The sequence below is a fragment of the Sceloporus occidentalis genome, unplaced genomic scaffold (assembly GCF_023333645.1).
Source record: "Sceloporus occidentalis isolate IW3139 unplaced genomic scaffold, rSceOcc1.0.p SCAF_4, whole genome shotgun sequence".
NCBI lineage: Eukaryota > Metazoa > Chordata > Lepidosauria > Squamata > Phrynosomatidae > Sceloporus > Sceloporus occidentalis.
In genome coordinates, this window is record NW_028316984.1 from 144,925,191 (window position 1) to 144,947,003 (window position 21,813).

A 21,813-nucleotide genomic window follows, 5' to 3' on the forward strand; every position below is an offset into this window, starting at 1 on the left:
GAAATAAGTGTCTCAAACCTTTTGAATGAAGGCATGCCTCTTTTTATAGAAGAACTAATATAGCAGCATTAACTTCAACTGTTGTTAACTGCTATCATATCAACTTTGACTTATGGCGAACCTATGAATAAGAAACCTCCAAGTCACCCTATCATCATCAGTCCTGCTCAGATCTTGCAGACTCAGGACCATGGCTTGCTAGATTGAGTCCATCCATCTGGAATGCGGTCTTCCTCTTTTCCTACTCCCTTCTGTTTTGGGTGCACTGGTTAAATGCCTATACTACAGCCACTCACTCACAAACCATAAGATTGCGAGTTCAATCCCAGCTAATGGGGCTCAAGCTCGACTCAGGCTTGCATCCTTCCGAGGTCGCTAAAATGAGTACCCAGATCGTTGGGGGGCAATTAACTTACACTTTGTAAACCACTTAGGGAGTGGTTAAGTACACTGATAAGCAGTATATAAATGTACTTGCTATTGCTACTGCTGTCTTATCAAACTATGGCGCGTTACAGACCGCCAAAAAGCAGCAGCCTGCACCCGCCCCTTTCCCCGCCGGATCGGGGCCTCAGCAGCCAGAGCGGCACCCGCTGAGGCCCTGACCCGCCGCTTTCCAGGTCGTGGGGAAGCGGCAAAAGGCCGCTTCCCCGAGGCCTGGAAAGGGGTGTCCTTGGGGCTTCAAGCCCCAAGGACACCCCGCAGCAGCGGGGAGGAGGAGAAAGGGGCCACTTGGCCCCGTTCTCCTCTGCGTCGCTGGGTGCAGCCATCTAAAGGCTGCGCCCAGCGACGCAAACCTGGAAGGAGCTCCAAAACGGAGCTCCTTCTGGGGCCGCTGAAAGGGTGCACTAGGCGCCCTCTGTGGCCCCACTACGTCACAACCGTGCCGCCCTGTTTAGAGGCGGCGCGGTCGTGACATAGTAATGGCGGCAGCCGTGTGGAATGGCCGCTGCCATTTTGTGCATGCTCCACGCGTCCTAGGGTTGGGGGCGTCCGGAAAGGACGCCCCTTTCTAACCCTAGCACGCACAGAGCGCGCACTTTTAAGCCCGTCTGTAACGGGCCATTATTGACTTATTTAGTGAGCTATGTCTTCTCATGATGTGGCTAAAATACAACAGTCTCAGTTTCATTCTCTTGACTTCAGGCTAGATTTGGTCTATGACCCATTTAGTTGTCTTTTTGGCTGTCCAAGGTATCTGTAGAACTCTTATCCAGCATCACATTTCAAATGAGTTGATTTTCTTCATATCAGCTTTCTTCATTGTCCAGCTTTCACAACCATGCACAGAAATGGGAAATACAATGGACAATCCCAACATTAGTATTCAATGATATATCTTTACACTTCAGGATCTTTCTAGTTCCTTCATAGGTGTACTTCCAAGTCTTAGCCTTCTTCTAATTACTAGACTGTACTCTCCATTCTGACTAACGACTGAGCCAAGATATGGAAAATCTTGAACTATTTCAATTTCTTCATTGTCCACTTTAAAATTATGTAAATCATCTGTGGTCATTATTTTTGTTTTCTTAATGTTCAACTGTTAACCTGCTTTTGCACTTTCTTTTTTGTCTTTCTTACAAGTCTTTAATATTTTTTGCTAGTAATATGGTGTTATTTGCCTATCTTAAAATTGTTCATGTTTCTTCCTCTACTTTTCATGCCTCCTTCCTCTGGGTGTAATCCTGGCTTTATGTATGATACATATTTGATTTCTATATTGATCAATGGGAAATACAGTTCTTCTTGGGTTATTTAGAGAATGTGTTTGCAGTGAACAAACTGTTGACCTTACAAAATTCAGTCAGATGTTTTTCTTCTTTTATTTCTTGATCCTAGGCCAAATTTTCCTACAATATTTGATTCTGCTCTGTTTCCTGTTTTTGCATTCCAACTCATAGACTTGGAAGAAACCACAAGAGTCATCCAGTCCAACCCCCTGCCATGCACGAACTCTCAATCAAAGCATCCCTGACAGATGGCCATCCAGCCTCTGCTTAAAGACCTCCAAGGAGGGAGACTCAACCACACTCCAAGGGAGTGTGTTCCACTGTTGAACAGCCCTTACTGTCAGGAAGTTCCTCCTAATGTTGAAGTGGAATCTCTTTTCCTGTAGCTTGCATCCATTGTTCCATTGGATCCTGTTCTCTAGAGCAGCAGAAAACAAGCTTGTTCCCTCCTCAATATGACATCCCTTCAAATATTTAAACAGGGCTATCATATCACCTCTTAACCTTATCTTCTCCAGGCTAAACATCCCCAGCTCCCTAAGTTGTTCCTCATAAGGCATGGTTTCCAGACCCTTCACCATTTTAGTTGTCCTCCTTTGGACATGCTCCAGTTTCTCAAAGTCCTTTTAGAATTGTGGTGCCCAGAACTGGACACAATATTCTAGGTGGGGCCTGAACAAAGCAGAATACAGTGGCACTATTACCCATGATTGACAATAAGTTTTGATATGTGATCAATTTCCTCCTGAACTCCAGCATAGCATGTCGCTGCTGTTGCTGCTGCTGCTGCTGCTGCTGCTGCTGCTGCTTCTTCTTCTTCTTCTTCTTCTTCTTCTTCTTCTTCTTCTTCTTCTTCTTCTTCTATCTTTGTAGTTGAATAATAAACTTGAATAACATTTACCCTGATGTGTTTTCCATGAAGTCTTATTGACACAATTTAGTTAGAATTTGATTATATCCTTTGACTGTTTTTGCTGCATCTCTCCTCGCTATAAATGCCACTCCATTTCTTCTTAGATTTTCATTTCCTGAGTAAACACTATGTAATTATCTGGCTGAAAATGTTCCATTCCTGCCCACTTTATTTTTCCTGCATTTTTACTGATGTAACCTGCCTAGTGATTGGGCGGGCTATAAATAAAACATTTATCATCATCATCATCATCATCATCATCATCATCTCACTCACCCAAGTACTGCAATGCTTATATGCTCCATTTCTTCTTTTATTATGTCTAGTTTTCCCTGAGAGAGCCAGCATGGTGTAGTGGATTGAGTGCTAGACTATGACTCTGGAGGCCAGGATTCAAATCACAGCTCAGCCATGAAAACCCACTAGGTGACCTTGGGGAAGTCACAAACATTCTGCCTCAGAGGACAGCAATGGCAAATCCCCTCTGAAGAAAATTGCGAAGAAAACCCTGTGATAGGTTAGCTTTAGATTCGCCATAAGTCAGGAATGACTTGAAGAAAAAAAAGAATGAACCTTTCCCTGATTCATACTTCTGACATTCTATATTTCTATAATATGTATTGTACAGCTTTGGACTTTCCTTTTGTCTCTGGAAACAGCAACAGCTGAATGCCCTTTCGGTTTGAGTTCAGTTGCATCACTAGCTAGAGCGCTATCCGTAATTGTCCTCTGCTCTACCGCAGTAGCTCGCTGAATACCATCTGACCTGGAAGTCTCATCTTCTAGCACTATCTCTTGTTTCCCAACAATGGCAGTACCTTTCTGTGGGACGGCATGCGCCTGTGAGGCAATAAGCTATACTAAAGGCAGCAGTGCTGCTGACAGGTTCTCCCATGTCAGACAGGCTTTTGCTAAGGAGACAAATTAAATGTGCAGAACTGCTGGCAGCAGCAGTAGTGAAGGTGATACTGGTGGAAGATCTCTCAGAGACAACGCCAGTGGCATTATAGCTAACACTTGTTAGTACAGTACAGAGAAGATATGGTAAAGCTCCTTTTGAAGACTGTTTACCATAAAAACCTATTCAGTCCAAAATGAAACAAATTAACTCAATTTAAACAATGGAATAATAAACACTTTTCAAAAACAACAGTGAATCTGGAAAAGTTTGTTCTAATTTAATATAATAAATTCCAGGGAAATAAAAAGCCCACATAGCTCTAATATTTCATAGTCATCTCAGTGAAACTCAAGCTCAATGAGTACTCAGTTAAAAGGGGAGTACTTCATAAAATCAGTGTGTAAAGATAGGTAAGATTTCAAATGAAATGAAGTCACAGTTTGGTTTATCATATAATGAAATGATATGCTTGAAAGAAATAAAAAAGCATAAGGTATTGTCAGAAATACCTTAAATTGGTGTAAAAAAGCATAAGGTATTGTGAAAAACACTTAAATTACTACACTATGATAGCCCATAGTGTACTGGTTTGAGTGTTTGATTAAGGTTTCAAGAGGGCAATTAAGACAGATCTCTTCCGGCAAGCCTATCCACCCAATCTTCTGTAACGACATCATTCACTCTTCTATCCAGGATCAGAACATTTTATCTTATAAAAGTTGACTGCACTGTTTTTAACTGTTTTAATGTTTGAAATTATATGTTTTATTTTTGTATTTTATTGTTTTATTGGGCTGTAATCCCGCCTCGATCCACCTGGGAGAGGCGGGAAATATAAATAAATTTTATTATTATTATGATTGAATCTCTATCCAACCATAAAACCCCACAATATGATCTTGGGCAAGTTACAATATCTCAGTCTTATAGGAAGGCAATGGCAAACCTCTTCTTATGGAGAAAAGTCAATATAGGGTCACCACACTTTGGAGCAGAAGGCACATAACAAAAGTAACAGTGTCAAAATAAAAATGTCTGAATTTATGGGGGTGGGGAAATAAAGCAAATGAATTACCATCACTGTACTGAAAGTTTATTTTGTAGATTCTGCAGTGAATCCAGTTGCCATTCTTCTACACTGGGCACAGTGGATTTGCATTGGGGTGAACCCTATATTTCTGTTTGACTCTTCAATTTAAAACCAACATGATTTTGCTTGTTGTCTTTTAAATTTTATTCGTTCAGGCATTCTCCTGTCCCTTTCTACTGGCTTGCTTTTCGCTAATTTACTCCCATTTTTCTCACTCCGTATGTTCGCTCTCATCCCACCCTTTAACTGCTCTGTCATCTCCTGCTCCCACTCTTGGCACAGAAACTCCATTCATGCTGCCACTAACTCTTGGAACCAACCCCTACTCCGCGCCTGGCAAAGCTCATGCCAGCAGCTCCTGAAGGGACCACGAACAGTATGACAGGATTCTGTTGCTCTAATTCTGTTGTCTTTTGAATCTTCACTTGTTTGTTCATATTTTAAATTATCTTGTTTGTTTATATTTTAAACAGACAATGCTAGCAAAAAAAAAAAAAAAAAAAAAAAAAAAAATAGGCCAGTGGTCTGCCACTACAAATATCCTATTTTATCCAACGGGTATGGTAAAAAGAAGAGCAAGATGGAGACAGATATTCTGCATTGTGTATGTCTACTCTTGTGAGGAGGAATAGTAGGACACAGCTGTAACTGAAACCACCTCAGCAAACGTGGGGCTCATTATGGTCAAACAGTGTGGCACAGTGTTGATGGATCCTTCTGCAAACCACTATCATGAAGGTGGCTTACTCCCATAAACTCAATCTAACCTGCTGAAAGCTGGTCTCAAGCCAGGGCCTCCACAGCCACCAGCATTTGGTATACTCCAAGTGACTGGATCTTTAACCAGCTCTGTAGTGGAAAGGCTCTTCCTAACCTTGTTAGGATTGTTTTAGACTTGTATATTGTATTGTGTTACTGGTTTTATCTATTTTATGATGTGTTTGTAACTGTTTTTAAATTTTGTGTACAATGCTTTGATCTTTTGGAAAAGCGGTATAAAAATAAAATTTATTATTATTATTATTATTATTGTTGTTGTTGTTGTTGTTGTTATTGTTATTATTATTAACCTGCAGTACTAACTGATTGGTGTCAGGTCACATCTTCAACCAACGGCAAAACAACTATTTTTGATTATCCTTTGGACTGCCTTCCTGGACTGAATACTGTCTCATGTATCCAGATCGGACTAGACTACCTCTGCTTTTCTACTCCTGCTTTGGTGAGCTTAGATTCTCTCTCTGCCTCTCTCTGCTTAAAACCTTTGCAAGATGCCGAGGCTTCATGCTGGGAATCTGGCTAGCTTCCCAAGGGCAAAACAGGACAGTTGGGCCCATCCTCAGTTGCAGACTGGACCCATCCATAGTGTGGGTCAGTGATAGAAATAGCAGATGGGTTCTTCTATGAGTCATCTTCATGGAAGCATCTCGTTCTGACAGAAGATTTTGCTGCATTGGTAACTTGCTTGTCATTGAAAATCCTGAGCAAAAAACCTAGAGCAAATATTCAAGTTTCCTGTGAATAGCCTCACCTGTTCTCACCATAAGTGATCATTGGTCTCTATTTGTATTGTCTATTTTACATAATTTATTCTCAGCATACACACGGAGAACATCTAACTATAGAGAGTACTTTTAGCAGCCCCACTCCTTTGTCAAGAAGGGAGCTATTCTATGTATTCTGGGATTAGTCTGACCACAGCATACATAGTAACAAATAAGATTGTCAACATGCTGAATTCTGTTCCAGGTACCAGATTCTGTAGAATGCAAGCATAGCAGTAAAATTAGTCCTTCTTTTAAAAAGAAAGGAAAGGAGCTGCTCTTTCAAATAAATGAAATCCTCCCCAAAAACAATGTACTCAAAAATTCATTGCATTTTGTATTCTATGAAGTACAACCACTCAACCAAAATTCAGTAGCAATTTCACTTAGAAAGAAGAGAGAATGTGAACTCCTCAAGGCCTTCAGTTTCTTAAGACAGGAGGTAACACAATAAGAAAGCTGCCATTGCAGAATGAGGGCTCACAATTGCTTGCTTTAACTGAAGAATGTAAGTTGGAAAGCACAGAACTCTATTATATTCCTGAAGTATAATTACCTGAAATGTTGATTGGTCTCCCCCTCTTCACCAGCTAAAATGCTACTAGTGTATAGAAGGGAAAGGACTGATGTGTGGGGAAGGAGTTTTTGGCTCAAAAAGATATCTTCATTAAATCACTGCAGATTACATCATGGGCCACCTTCCTTCCACAAACAGCTTGGATAGCCTTTTCAAGGAAAATCTGTTATCTTGTGTCACGTCCTGTTTTTTGAGCTACTTATGGTTTGTTTTTCATTGCAAAGGTTAGTGCAGGGGACTAAGGAGGCACACCAACACTGAGCACAGTATATTATTTCAATTGCTATGAGCATGAAGCAAAGACTGTTGGAAAGCAGCTCAGAGGTCCTATATGCGTGTTGGAGTGGGGGAGAGAGAGAAAAACAGAAACTATTTTAGCTTAGCTCTTCCTTGTTTTTTGTGTGCCTCCCACATATCAGTGCACCTTTCTCCTCCATGTGCTTCCTTCTCTGAAAGGCAGGAAAGGCTCTCTCACCTTTAATATGCACAGTGGCTGTTCGAGATGAAGACAGTCCTCTTATGTTGTGAGCTTCACAGGAGAAAACTGTGCTTTGATTGATACCTGGAGATGAGCCAGAAAAAAGGAAAACGGAAGTTTTAAAGAGGAGAACAGCACACCAAACTGCTATATAAACCCCCACCCCTTCAACCTCAAGCAGAATTTCAATTATGTTTGACACACAAGAGCTCAGACTCTATATATGCAACTTTGGGGGCTGAAATGGAAGCCGATCAAAATCACGAGGATTTGTGTGCAATTAACATGTCAATTTCTTTTCTTTTTATAAAACAGGAAAAATGTTGGCACAGAGGAGTTCATGGCAAGGCTCATTCTGCAAATATATGAAAAGAGAGACAGGGAGGAGGAAGGTACTATGTGATGCAGGCACAAAGAGTGTTCAGCTCTTAGCCCTCTCATTGCTGTGCCCCCTTGGCTGTCCTTGGCTGGACTCACCTCCATTGTTTGTTGCATTCATGTCAAGGCTTGTGCATACTTTTTGGGACATTTGTGCAATGCCTGCACAAATGGGGCTTCAGACCAGGATTTATAGTCACAGCTGAATTAAATTCATGACTTCTTTTAAAGCAACAGGCCTCTCTATATCAAAAAGTAATGATAAATGTATTCGTATCATCTTAATTAATAAAGCTGATATTCCATAAAACTGAACTATAACATGATGATTTATGTGAACACTAAATCAGTGTCTTGCTTCAGCTTTAGTGTGTGTTCCCTGTAAGAATTTACACACTGTAGAGAGAAGATTATATCAAGGGCAAACTAATAATGCACTCATGGAAAGGAATCATCAGGAGCAAATAACAAATCACTCCTTCCTACTGAAGCCTTACAACTTTCATTGAGTAAAATGAGTATCATAATGCTTAATGATTGGCCTAGGTATCTGGGTACACACAATAGCTTTCTGATTATTGATATGGCCATCAGGTTGGAGCAATAAAAGCAAAACTAGAGCATGCCAACAGCACTACTTTTCTTCTATCAATCTTTGCTAACAGTATTACAACAATAATTATTTTGGGGAATAATTCAAATGAATACCACCATCTTCAGATTTTTCCAGAGTTACAATTTCATCCATGGCTTTCAATACATCTAATTTTTCATGTGGAAAGCTGAAGACTGGATACACATGGAGCTTTCCTTCTACACCAGAATAATTACATGGTCAAGCTTCTTAAAGCTATTGTTCCAACAAAACCTAGGATGCCTAGTACCCTTTCAGCTTCTTAAATCCCAATAATTAATTGTATTCAAATGATACTATAATCAGCTTCATATATATACCACTTCCTACTGAACTGTGTCCAAGCGTTTTACAACTGTAAGCTAATTGCCCCTAACATTCTGGGTACTCATTTTAGCGACCTCGGAAGGATGCAAGCCTGAGTCAAGCTTGAGCCCTTTTGCTGGTATTGAACTTGCAACCTTATGGTTTGTGAGTGAGTGGCTGCAGTATAGGCATTTAATCACTGTGCCACCAGGGCTCCTATAGATCCCATTTACTCTACTAAAACTTTCTGGTGTCATATCCTAGAACCAGATCCCTCCATGTTGTACACTTGCTGGGACTGTTATTCTCCTGCTGGTTGTCTAAAGAATGCAACAGATAAGAAACAGAGTACCAGCTCCTACAACAAAGTGCACAAGCATCTTGGTATCTCAGTCCAGAATCTGGAGTGTTCTTGAAATAGTGCACCAAACACAAGCTGCACAATATCCTTTAATGCACTGTAACTTCTACTCAGCCTTGAAATACCAGACCTCCTTCCAAACAAAGCACTGGTAACAATTAATCCACATGGGTATCTCCTGATAAGCAGCAATTTGTCCTAGCAATAGTATAGCTATTTATGATAGGATAAAATAAGATTGTGAAGGCTACTCAACCAGAAGAGGAATGCTTCTTGAAATGTTTATTCTGTCCCTTATCACACGGTGATAAGAGATGAGGCCTCTGACCACAGCTTAATGAGTGATTTCCTCCTAAGTCAGTATTGACATCCTGCTGACAGGAAGTGCAAAACTATTGTTTACAGAAAAAGCTAGGTTCTTAGTAAGACTCAGGCCTATAATACTTGGAATAGTCTCCATACATTTATTTTTCCACTGCATTATTGGACCAATCATTTTAGCTTTGATTGCTTTTGTTTAAGGTAAACACTTGTAATTTTATTTGGACAAAAACAAAAAATTGCAATTATTCACAAACAAGGAAGTGGGAAATATTTGTCTGGGGAAATTCCTTTCAGATTTCAAAATTCAATTTTAAGTTCAAAGTAGAGTAGATAACTGAAGCAACAGGACTTATCTAAGTGCTGACTTAACAAGTCCCATTAAGTCAACGGGTCTACTACAGGTATATCTCTATTACCAAAGTTGATGTGTTCCTGGGCAATACTTCTGTAACAGAAAATCTGGTACCAGAGGCACAAATAACATGGAAAGAATAGGGATAGATTCCTAGACTACACAAAAGGGGAGGAACTGAACATGTTTTAGTGATGTTTTAATTCAAAATTAACAATATATATGTGAGTGAAATAAAACAGCCAGTTCAAGTTTGCCTTGCATAAGTAAACAAAAACATTTGAACCTCTTATAGAGCATTTGAAAGTTTCTTCCAAAATGCATTCAGGGATGACTTTTTCTTTCACCAGCCTCCATTTTCCTTATGATTTCCATTTTGGTGGCAAAACTTATAGATCTGTTCCTTCTTAACATTTTGGAGAAAGCTTATCTGCTCTCCCTTTTTCAGTCTGCTTTACTGTTCACACACACTCAGTAAGATTCTGGAGGCAGTTGTTGTTTAACTTACCTGTTGTAGGCAGCCACACACAGGTACAGTAATATCAGCTAGAATAGAATTCAATTCTTTCCCAGCTAAAGCTTTAATGTTTTGTTTACTACAGACACACAGCTGCAACCAACACTGAAAGTCAGGGTTTTTTTAAGCCTTCTTTCACCATACTCCTAAGGTGGATGCTACTTAAAAAAACTTCCAGCTACATGGAATAAAAGTGAGGGAAAGGGGGATGAGAGGCATAAAATCCAGGTAAGATGGAGGTACTCGTTACTAAAGGCCTTAATTCAGGTATGGAGGTTTGTCAACCGGTCCTGGATGCGGTCACACTTCCCCTAAAGGACTGTGTTTGCAGCATGGGGGTGCTCCTGGACCTGTTGCTTCAGATGTCAGCGCCGATAGATGCCACGGCCAGGAATGCTTGTTATCACCTTTGGCTGATACGGCAGCTGCGTCCTTTCCTGGAACGTGGAGGCCTAAAAACTGTGGTGCATGCACTGGTAACCTCACAACTTGATTTCTGCAATGTGCTCTACATAGAGCTACCCTTGTACCTAGCCCGGAAACCTGAATTAGTTCAAAGCATGGCAGCCAGATTGGTCACCAGCCAGATCTAGAGGTGACCACATAACACCAATCTTAAAGTCCCTCCACTGGCTGCCTATTAGTTTCCAGGCACAGTATAAGGTGTTGGTTATGACCTTTAAAGCCCTTCATGGCTTGGCCCAGCTTACCTACAGGGTCGGCTTCTCCCATAAAATCCGCTCCACACACTCAGGTCCTCTGGGAAAAACTTACTGCAGCCAGCGAAAACTAGGCTGGCTGCAGTTAATCAGTTACTCTGCCACTCCCAAGTTAAGGAATGGCCTGCCAGAGGAGATCCGGAATATTGCTAATCTTGACTGCTTTAAAAAAGTGGTCAAGACGGATCTCTTCTGGCAGGCCTTCCCAGATTGGCATCTCAGTCACCTCCCATCGACTGCCTGCTTTGTTTTAAAAATTTATCTTTATAAATTAATTGTATTGTATTTATTGTAGGTGGGTGGGTTTGTGGGATATTGTGTTGTATTGTATTTTAATGTTCTTTTAATGTTGTCAGCCGCCTTGATCTAATTGGAGAGGTGGAGTATAAATAAAATTTTATTATTATTAATATTATAAAATAACTTTGCAAAAAAGATTTTCTTTGCCAGAGACTTTGTTAACTGAGGTATACTTGTACAGATTGGGATAACAATTAGATATAGCCTAGAGGTTCTTATCTAGACTTTAACTTGCTTCAAGATAGACCAGAATCCAAAATTGCAGGCATGTCTGCATTGGTACACTGTTAAAACTTGCCTGAAATAGGTTTGTGTAATTTTCACTTGAAAAGGAAGATGACAATAATAATAATAAATGATTTATTTATAGCCCACCCAATCACAAGGAATCCGGGCAGGTCACAACAATAAAAAATACATAGAAAATACAATAAAATTAAAAATTAGAGTGGAGGACCAAAAGCTGAGCAGAAATATAACAACAAGATACATTTTAAAACCCTTCTGTGAAACCTTGAAGTGATGTATTTAATTGACAATAGATCAAGAAACACCAGTGTGATTATTGCTCTTTTTGACTGCGATAAAGCTAAACATATTTTTGAGGGCAAACAGAAATATCCACATTTTGTGTTCTGAAAAAGCAATCTACATTCTCAATGAATTCTCAATGTGAATCGGCTGACTCACTGAAATTTTGGACGCACCTCATTTTCTTCCACACAATGTTCTCTGGGCATTTTGATGCTCTTTCCTGCTGACATTAGCTTTTTTTTAAAAAAATTAATACGTCTTATTTCTTGCCTGCTCAGAAACCGTGACCTAGTGAAAGCACATTCTGGCTCACCCTCTGATTCTTCCTCTTCTCTTCGGATACAAGAACCAACATGCAAAGCTGAGAGAGTACTAGAAAGTATGAAACAGATTCCAGCACAAGGAATTTTAATCCTCCTCAGGGTTTGTACAAAATAAGCATGAAATAAATAACAGACTTCTCAGAGCGGTGTAACTATGTGCACTTCTGTCTGGAAAGTCCTGGTCATATGTGATTCCTGTTTTGCAGTTCAACAAAGCTACCAATTTCCATTTTGTTTAGGATAGAATAAGATATGAACCATCGATGGGAAACCACCTATTCCTTCAATATCTCAAATCCTGGTTCTTCTGAGGAAAACCTATTTCCACTTGTTGGCAATTCTAGAGTTGGCTTCAGAAGAGATGGGGCATTACTCCCTTCTATACTGGTTAGTTGTGGCTGTGTTACTCAGCAATATCAGCTCTTTGGGCTCTCTGTAGCACCATCCCACATATTACTGCCCCATGTAGGCTTTGACTACATCTTTTTTACTTCTTTTTTTTAAAAAAATTTAAGCAGTTACCAAAGCACAGTGGAAAGCAAAGCACTGATCTCTGGTTTTCACACTATTTTCTATTTCCAACAGTGTATGTTGGGCTGTGTGAGGTGAATAGGCATTGTGAGCGAATTAAGTTGACAGGCCAGTGAAGGCTGTGGTACTTTGTTCTGCAGTGCACCCAGATACCCACCCCAAAGATTTAAATAAATGAATACATTTCAAACAGAAAGATCAAGGGAGTTGTCTGGAGTTTCAGAATACCAGCAGCAACCTTGCTGAGGATTGCTGCCTTAGCTAATAGAGTCAAGCCTTTCCTCTCCTGGGTTCTGTTCTTTAGCCATGCTAAACTGGGAGGGGGTCAAAATGGTTAAGAGGGGGCTATGGTATGTTAGGAAACATTATAAACTTTTCAGTCCTGTCTTAAGTATTCAGAAGCTCCAGCCAATATACACATAGGTGCCCTATATTTTAATTCTATAGCCTTTTCTTTTTAAGTGCACCTGAGTATTTCAGTGCCTGTATGTTTTCCATTTCTGTTCTTCTATCACTCTGTTCTACTAACAAGTTGGTAAGGGTACTGGTCTTGGTTGCTTTTATTTTTGAGGAAACAGAAGCATTACAAATTACTCAGGCTATAAGAGTCACAAAATGACACAGGAGAAAATCCTTCAGGAAATGTACTTGCAGTAAGTGGGGCACAAGATTTTAAGAAGACGTATTTGTTCCAGGGTTTTCTAACCTGCACTTCAGAGTTCCATGGAAATTCAGCAGAGATCACTGCATGTTCGGTAACATTCACAGTAAACTGGATACTCAGTACTACTTTTTAGAATTGCAACACATATGAGACGCAATCTCACATAACATCAGCAAAGTGATACTTGTGCAATTTTTATTGTTTCCTTAATAGCAAGTCCTCCTGGTGGTTTTATGTTTCTTATGAGGAAGCCTTACCTGACACATTTAGGGTGGAGGGGGAGACATCTGGAAGTCCCACTCTGGAATCACCCATCCACCAGACAATTGTAACTGGCTCAGGTGGGCCAGCTGCAGCACAGACCATATGAAAAGGTGTATTAGGGATGACAGAGAGATCTTCTGGCTCCACAGTGAAATAAGGAACACCTATAAGAACAAAGTATAATCTTAACAGCAGGAAAGTTTTCATCTCAACCATCTGGAAACCTTCACTTCTTTCATAATAGGTTCATACTGTACTGAACACTGGCAGCCAGTGCGCTCTCTCTAAAAAATATAATAAAATACTGTATCAAGAACTTGATTTTTTCAACCTATAGTATATTTTTGTTTTTTGTCTTGAATAAAAGCTCAGTTCAGCTGAGTTAGGAGATCAGTTACTGAACGGGGGAAGATGATAATATGAAAAGTGGATGGTAGAGGAATAGAAAAGTTTATTTCTATAGACTTTCTTGATCGGAGTTCCCTGTCTCTCAAGGCCTGGCCCCTTTTCTCTTGTCCTCAGGGGAGGAATCTCAGAGTGAGAGTGCTGATCTGAAAAGAATATATAAATATCTGTATCTCTGTGTGCTGCTGCCCCTACTGTCAAAGGCTACATCAAAGTGCCTGCTACAGACCTTTCAGAGGGTTTCCTAACTCCTTCTTTTCCTCCCTCCTCCTTCCGTAAAATTCCCTCACACAACAGGGCTCAGCAGGAGGAAGTATCAATGAGGGGAACTATAGTACTAAGCTGCTTCAAGAGTTGCTGAATTTGGTACTACAGAATTGCTGCTTGGTGATTCTTCACACCACTTTCCAACTTCCTCTCCTACCCTAAATGGTTGACACCACGGTATAATTTTCTTTCTTGGTCTGAGGCATATGTGCACCTGTTAGCACAGTGATTAAATGCCTTTACTGCAGTCACTCACTCACAAACGACAAGGTTGTGAGTTCAAGACCAGCCAGGGGCTCAGGGTCAACTCAGCCTTGCATCCTTCGAGGTCATTAAAATGAGTACCCAGCTTGTTGGGGGCAATTGGCTTAAACATTATAAACTGCTTAGGGAGTGCTTAAGTGCACTGATAAGCAGTATAGAAATGTACTTGCTATTGTTGCATCACTGTTATATAAAAAAGCACGGTATGCATACATTTCTTCTTCAGCTTTGCTTACACAATTGATTCTCTTTCCTTACTCAGTTTCACCACACTTTCCCATGTTCTCCTCCCCACTCCACTCTCATGTAAAGATCTTCTACCCATCCTCTTTTTAATGTTTTTCGACCTCCACCAAACCCTTGGATACAGTCACCTCCTCTCGTGTTTCCTAGTGTCTCAGAGTCTCTCCCACTTTAGTTTCATTTTTCTCCCCTTGGCAATGATCCTGGAAGCTACAACTAGTGCAAAACACTGCAGCAAGATTGGTGATTGGAGTACTGTATAGAAACCATATAATAACTTACTTAACTGCACTGATAGCTGCTGCTGGTGAAGTGGTTTTAGACCCAGATACCTGAGAGAGTCTCTCTCTCTCTATATCCTCACCTGAGTGCTGAAGTGTCCTGGAGAGGTTCTACTCTGTCTCCCAGTGCCAATGGGGACACTACACTGTGGAATGGCATGGTAGAGGGCATTCTTAGCTGTGGCCACCCCCTTGTGCAATGTCAACTGGCACCAATGCTGGCTCTATTTAAGTGCCATCGTAAAATACTAAAATGTATTAAAACCATAGTTTTTTGTGAGGTTTTCAGGCTATGCGGCTGTGTTCTGGAAGAGTTTATTCCTGATGTTTCACCAGCAACTATGGATTCTGGCCATGAAAGCCTTAGACTTTACATTGTATTAAAACCTTTTGGGCCTAGTTAGTTTGTTCTAGAATATACATGTACATGAATTATTTTATTGTTTTAAACTGTTTAAATTTATTTTGCTTGAATGTTGCCCTGAGATTCCATGATATTGGCTAGATTACAAATATTTTAATAAAACAAATAAATAAATCCTTCCATAAATAAATCTTTCTTCTTCCCCTTACCCCCCACCAACAATCCGCAACTAAATGTCTTCTCTTTCTCATCTGTCTTTCTCCAGCTCCCCACAACTATTTTATACCCATTTCCTGCTCCTTTCTGCAACCCCTCCATCCTCTTTTTTTCTTCCCCCCTCTCTAATTTTCCTGGCCACATTTGTCTTCCACCTCCTTCCCCATTCATATCTCTCTCTCTCTCTCTCTCTCTCTCTCTCTCCTTTCTCCTCTTACCCCATGCATCACACCTCCCTTCTCTCCCTTTCAAGCTCCCCCTCTCAAAGACCTTGATGTGCTAGATTCCCAGCATTTTCAAATTGTAACTCCCACTAAACTCAATAGAATAGTCATGCATGGATAGGATTGTCCTGTTGGTCTCTATTGCCCTGAAGGTCTATCATCATCATGATCATTCCCCCCCCCCCTTGTCAAAACATCTAGTGATTATTAACAGCATTATTATGTATATGATTATCATCATTTTGGGGGTGAGAGAAGATTCCACAACATGCCTATTAAAACAGGAAGGAAAATACAGTATGGCCAGTGAAGGGAACCAGTTAACAGGAGTAATCCATTAAAAACAGAATTTGGGAAACTTTATTTTTGCTAAGAAAAGTACCGTATCTTTGGATATACAATCGACCCTCCATATTCACAGATTGGTTATCCATTGATTCAACCATCCACAGCTTGACAATAGTAAAATAAAAAAATCCCAAAAGAAAACCTTGATTTGATCATTTTATATAAGGGACATCATTCTACTATGCCATTGTACTTAATGAAACTTAAGCATCTATGAATTTTGGTATCCATGGCAGGTTCTGGAACCAATCCTGAGCAGATACCAAGGGCCAATTGTACTACAGCTCCCATATGTTAAAACCGGTATTTGTAAAAGTGTTAACGATTTTTTCCTGTTCAAAGGAGAACTTGGACAACTCCCATATGTTGTTAAAAGCAGAGCTGGACAAAATTTCTTCTACCTATTTAATGTGGAGTTTGGAAAACTTAACTTTTAAACAGATAAATATTTTCTTGTTTGTTACACTTGGTGGTTTTCATTTTGTTTTGGTTTGTTAAATGACTATCTCTGATCAATTGTGCTTGATGTTTAAAAATTTACCCTGCTTGATGCCATGACCATGGTCAGCCCTGTAACATCAGCAGGAACTACCCTTTAGCTGTCTCTACATCTCAAGTCTTGGCCCCAAGATGGAAAACAGGAATATCCCTGATCTGGCAATACAATTCTTGAAGGACTTTTACATTCAGCTGAGCAGCTGCAGCTGTATGTGTACAACCTTTTTGTTTTTGTTTGTTTTTTAAAAGGGTTTTTACATCATTCCTTTACTGTCATTCTGTGTAAATTTTATTGTTAACACTTAAGCATTTATTATGAAGTGGTATACATATCTGTACATCTGAGAAATAGTAATACAAATACATTCACCAGAAGCCCAGATATTAAAACACCTGTCATACTTCTTAAGAAACATTTTCAAAACTAAGATGCCTAACTGCTGAAGACTGTAGCTGTTAATATGAAACTGGATAATTATTTTATATTCTGACTTTGAACACCTTTCCCTTGGGGCTTTCGGTATATATGAAAAATGCATTCACCTGCAGTCACATTTTACTCTTAAGCATAAAAAATAATTAAAACAGCAATGAAAAAAGAGAGAAGAAATGCTTGTCCCAAACTATTTTTTCTACCGTCTCTGGAAAAGAGGACTGTTGCTATAGGCTGTGTTAGCATAGGTGGCGTGGGAAATTATTCATTAGCTGATAAATTTGAAACTGAACTTTTGTACTAGTAATTGAAAAAGTATAGAAAATGTTTCTGAATAAATGATGTATATGCTATGAAATTTCACAAAAAATTAAAAAGTGTGTACTCTACAAATTAAAATACACTTAATATGAGTTAAAGTAGGTTATTATTATTATTATTATTATTATTATTTATATAGCACTGTAAATTTGTGCAGCGCTGTACATAAAAACAACAAATATAAAAGAGTAAACCTGCCTATGGCGTACAATCTAAGAAATGATAGGATAATACAAATAAAACACATAGCAATACAGGAAATGGTTCAATAAAACAGGCAACAAAAAGAACATCAGATAGCAAGTGACAATCACGCAATAGGTTTTCTTTTCTTTTTTCTTAAAAAAAGAGAGAGTACCCAAGTCTTATTCTCTCCTGCTCTCCCCCCTCTGGCACTGTGTGATGGTGAAGGCTGCAATGGTACTGCGCATGTCTGTTGAGCACAGTTTAAGATTGACTTTAATACACTAATCAGTCCTTTATCTACCAGTCCAACAGTCAGTTTGCCTGTTCTTTAACTGTAATATTTTTTTCTTCTGGACTGTTCAAAGAGGAAAGGTAACTGACTCATCTCCTTTTCATGCTTACTCAGAAAGTTTAGTTGTAGTGTTTAACTGACACATGTTGACATGTTGACGTTTAAGAAAAATGCACAAATTAACTTCCCTCTTAAGCCTATTGCTCTCTTATTTTATGGACAGGTGTAACTTAACTGGAGAGATTTTTTTCCCCTTGGGAATATGTTATTATAAACTTTCCCTCCATTTAAACTAGATCATTGTTTATATTGATCCCTTTCCCCCCTGTATATTTGTCATGAAAGTGCTTGCATCCTGTTTGATGTAATTAAACAAACAAACAAATAAATAACTACAGATTGCACTATGACATCAGCCCAAACTCTTTATGCCATAAGGCCTCCTACCCATGTCCAAACTCCCATTTTAAAATGATCAATCTTGGATGTAAGACTGGTGCTGAATATGAAATGTTAGGATTTTATCTTAGCAAAGATACTTTTCTTGCTTACATGGGAGTAGTCTAATCAATACACTATCACTTGCTATCTTGTATCATTCTCAGTGTGCCACGCAAAGGATTCTGAATTCCATCTACTGATTTGTGCTCAAGATATCAACTGTGGACATAATCCAGCCCAAGTTAAACATTTTTATTTGGGGGAAAATGCAGCACATACCTACATCCGAAGTAAATGGGGATTCAAAGTGTTTATGTAGGCTGGGTTATTGCCTCAAAATGATATTTGCACAGTGACATCGCACAGAGATTAAATGAAGGCTAGCCAAGAGCACTTTCTAAGCAGGAAGGCTTGTCCTTGCTTTCAGGTCCTTTTTGGTTTGAATGCACACAACTTTACTTCCTCACATAAACCAAAGGCAGGCAACATGAAGGCTGCACATCTCATTTTTGGCAGCTCATGCTATACTGCCTGCTGCTGCAAGTTAGTTGTTTGGTGGTATTAAAGGTAAAACTTATTTTTATTCTAAAAGAAACTGCACTGGGAGAATGTATCTTATTTAAAGAGGAATTACATTCCCAGAAGCTTCTCAGAAGTTCAACTCTCCTTTAAAACAAGCACCTGAATGTCTTTGCTTTAAAGCACGTTGTGTTTTGCCTTTTCGTGACTGCTGTGCTGCCAAACTGTGGTGGTGAATTAAGTTTATGTGTATGTGGGGTCTGGTGAAATTGGTCCCCAGAACTACTCACAATTAACTGGTGTTGTCATAGGTTCTTCTCAAATGCACACAATCTGAAAGCTCAATCCCAATACCTTGTAAACATCAGCAATCTTTGTTACTGGCTGTGTACCCACTAAAAAAACAAACAAACCATTATTCCAGAACAGGGATAGGTAACAGGCAACTCTCCAGATAATGGAGTGCACCTCCCATCAGCCCTAGCCAGACAGCAGTTGGTGAAAGATGGTGGGAATTGCATCTGCATTCAACAGTACTAGAGTCCTGTGTTTCTGACCCTGTTTCAGACCTGTTTCTGGGCTGATCTCATGTCCAGCTCAATGAATTGCATATTGTAAGAGTCATGTGTTTGGGAAACTAAGGAGAAAAGGATATGGCAAACTCCCTATCGCCTGAATAAAGGTGGCAACAAGGCTTTATTGGGAAATGATTTGAATAGCAACTGCAGCATAGTCAGATTTAATTCTACTATATTGGAATGCAGAGAGCTAAAGTGCCAAACGCTTTAAAGAGTTGATATTTAAAGATATTTAAAGATATTTTAAAGAGTTGATATTAACATCAAAGCTAAATAAGTGACTCGGGATAAACATCTTTGATTTGTAGGACCACAAAGAATCAGATAATTAAAAAACCTGTCCTGTTAACTATACCCGACATATCCTTATGTTATAAGTTATGAACTGTTTGAGTTAGGGATTTCACTGAAAGGAAATTAAGGGGGGGGGGATACAGATGGACAGAAAGGAGTGCTAAGACGCCACTTTCTGTCCCACACGGAGGCTGCAGCAGTCAAATGCTGCAGCCTCCGGGAGCCCTAAAAAGAACCTGCTCCTGGTGGGTTCTTCTTAGGGCGTGCACATGGTGCCATTAGCGCCCTCGCGCACACTGATGATGTCCATGTGGTGCAGTGCCACTTGGACGCTGTGCTACATGGCGTAGATGAGAGTGAGCCATTATGGCGTAGGGCTCGGGAGCGTGCAGATGCTCTGCTGTTCCGCGCACTAATTTTGACCCCAGGACGGCGCTTTTTGTCCATCTGTATTGGGCCTAAGTTAAACCCTTATATGTTAGAAGGAGCTACAAGAACAATGATCTTCTCAAGTGGTTTAATACTTTAATACAGTAATTAACATTGCTTCCTTATTACTGTGGATATAAATGTATAGTGAAATAAGCAAACATTTTTGTCATCAAATGTATCACGTCCTTCTGCCATTTGCATGTATGTATATGTGTGAGGGAGGGGGAGGTAATTATGGTGCAAAGTAGACAGCCAGGAAGGAGTGGCCTCTGGCCACTCTGGCCACGATTAGGCTGAGACTTAGTGACCGCACAGTCCACTCCCAAAGCAAGCCACCACCTGCAGTCCCAAGACGTGTACCACAGGAGCCAGATTAAAAGGGCTCCTTTTTGATCTTACTGCCGCTTTAGGAGCATGTGTCCTCTAAGTGTCATGCCCCCAAAGTGGCCAAAAGCTGCTTCTTTTGGCCCAAATGTTTCGGGACTTTGTGAGTTACAAGCCACAAAATCTCTTGTTCAAACATCTTCACAGCTGGAAATTCACCAGGTGTGGCTTTAGATGCACTAATGTCTAGTGTAGCCTTAGATAAGCAACAATGGACATGTTTACATGGGCCATTTAAACTAGTTCTCCCTGCCACCCTCAACATGACCTATCTACATGAGGCAGGCACAATACCCCAATCTGAGTGCAAACTGTCTTCATGAAGGAAGGCCAATTCTGCACTGAATCTGTCCTATCCCTGATAAATCAGATTTTAAAAACTCACCTTTTGCTCTGGATTTTACAGAAAAGTTCAGAGCATTCCATAGTGACAGTGGGTGGCTGTTTACACATGCATCTGTTGTGCCGCCTGGTGCAGCCACCACCGGTGAAAGTTACTCCCTCTGAGGTCACAATGAGGCACCCAGCAATGTGACTGATGCTGGATGCCTTGTTTCTGACCCTAGAGGGAGCGACTCATGCTATCATCAGTGGCACTGGCTGGCAGAGCAGGATGCTTATGCAGACAGCCATCCAGAATATGGAGGTAACAGGAGGAATCTGGGACAGCTCTTGAGCCAGAATATTCAGGAAGCAGCCCAGAATATTCTGGCCATATTCTGGCCCAATGTCTCAGGCTCTGTACAAATGTGACGTATATAGGCAGTTTGAATAACACAGTAAAGGCCAAACTGGAGGTTCCACAAAAATATTAAACAATTGCACGCATTTTAAAATTAAATGAATAGTCTAGCAGCAGGAAGATGGCCTGCTAACTGTGGTTTGCCTGGCTGTTTTTCTGCCCCCCCCCCCCCCCCCAATGCAATATCAGGTTTAGTAATTGTGGTGCTGTTTTTCCAGGTATCCAATAACAGCCATTTTACTTAAAACAGTATTGCATTTCATCTATGACAACCAACTTTAAATAACAGCTTATTGTTTTCGATTCTAAACAAGAAGCATCACACAATGCCAATTTCAATAGCCCCCAGCAGTGTTGTTTCTAAATTAAATAAGATTTTTGTTGTAGTTGTTGTTGTTGTTATGTAAAAGCAGTATGGTTTGTTGTTGTTGTTGTTGTTGTTGTTGTTGTTGTTGTTACGTAAAAGCAGTTAGATTTCAGGTGATGAAAGCAGGAGCTATATAATCCGCTGAATAAACTATACTCAGAGTGTTTTAATAATGAAGATGTCAAAGTCTGTTGACGTCTCTTTGTATGTGAAGTCTGACACGCCCATAACCCTGAAACTTCTTAGGTAGACTGTAGCAGACTTCATGTGC

The 21,813-nt window shown here is 40.0% G+C and overlaps 1 protein-coding gene across 2 annotated transcripts in view; it reads right to left on the reverse strand.

The window, feature by feature from the left end:
- The window catches only part of TYRO3 (TYRO3 protein tyrosine kinase), an 87,719-nt gene that overhangs the window by 39,123 nt on the left and 26,783 nt on the right, over positions 1 to 21,813 (reverse strand). For both annotated transcript variants that reach the window (XM_089521907.1, XM_089521906.1), the window contains exons 4-5: positions 13,437 to 13,607; positions 7,234 to 7,320 (exon numbers count right to left, since the gene is read on the reverse strand). In XM_089521907.1, coding sequence (XP_089378033.1) covers positions 7,234 to 7,320; positions 13,437 to 13,607 — 258 coding nt within the window. The remainder of the gene's footprint in view (positions 1 to 7,233; positions 7,321 to 13,436; positions 13,608 to 21,813) is intronic.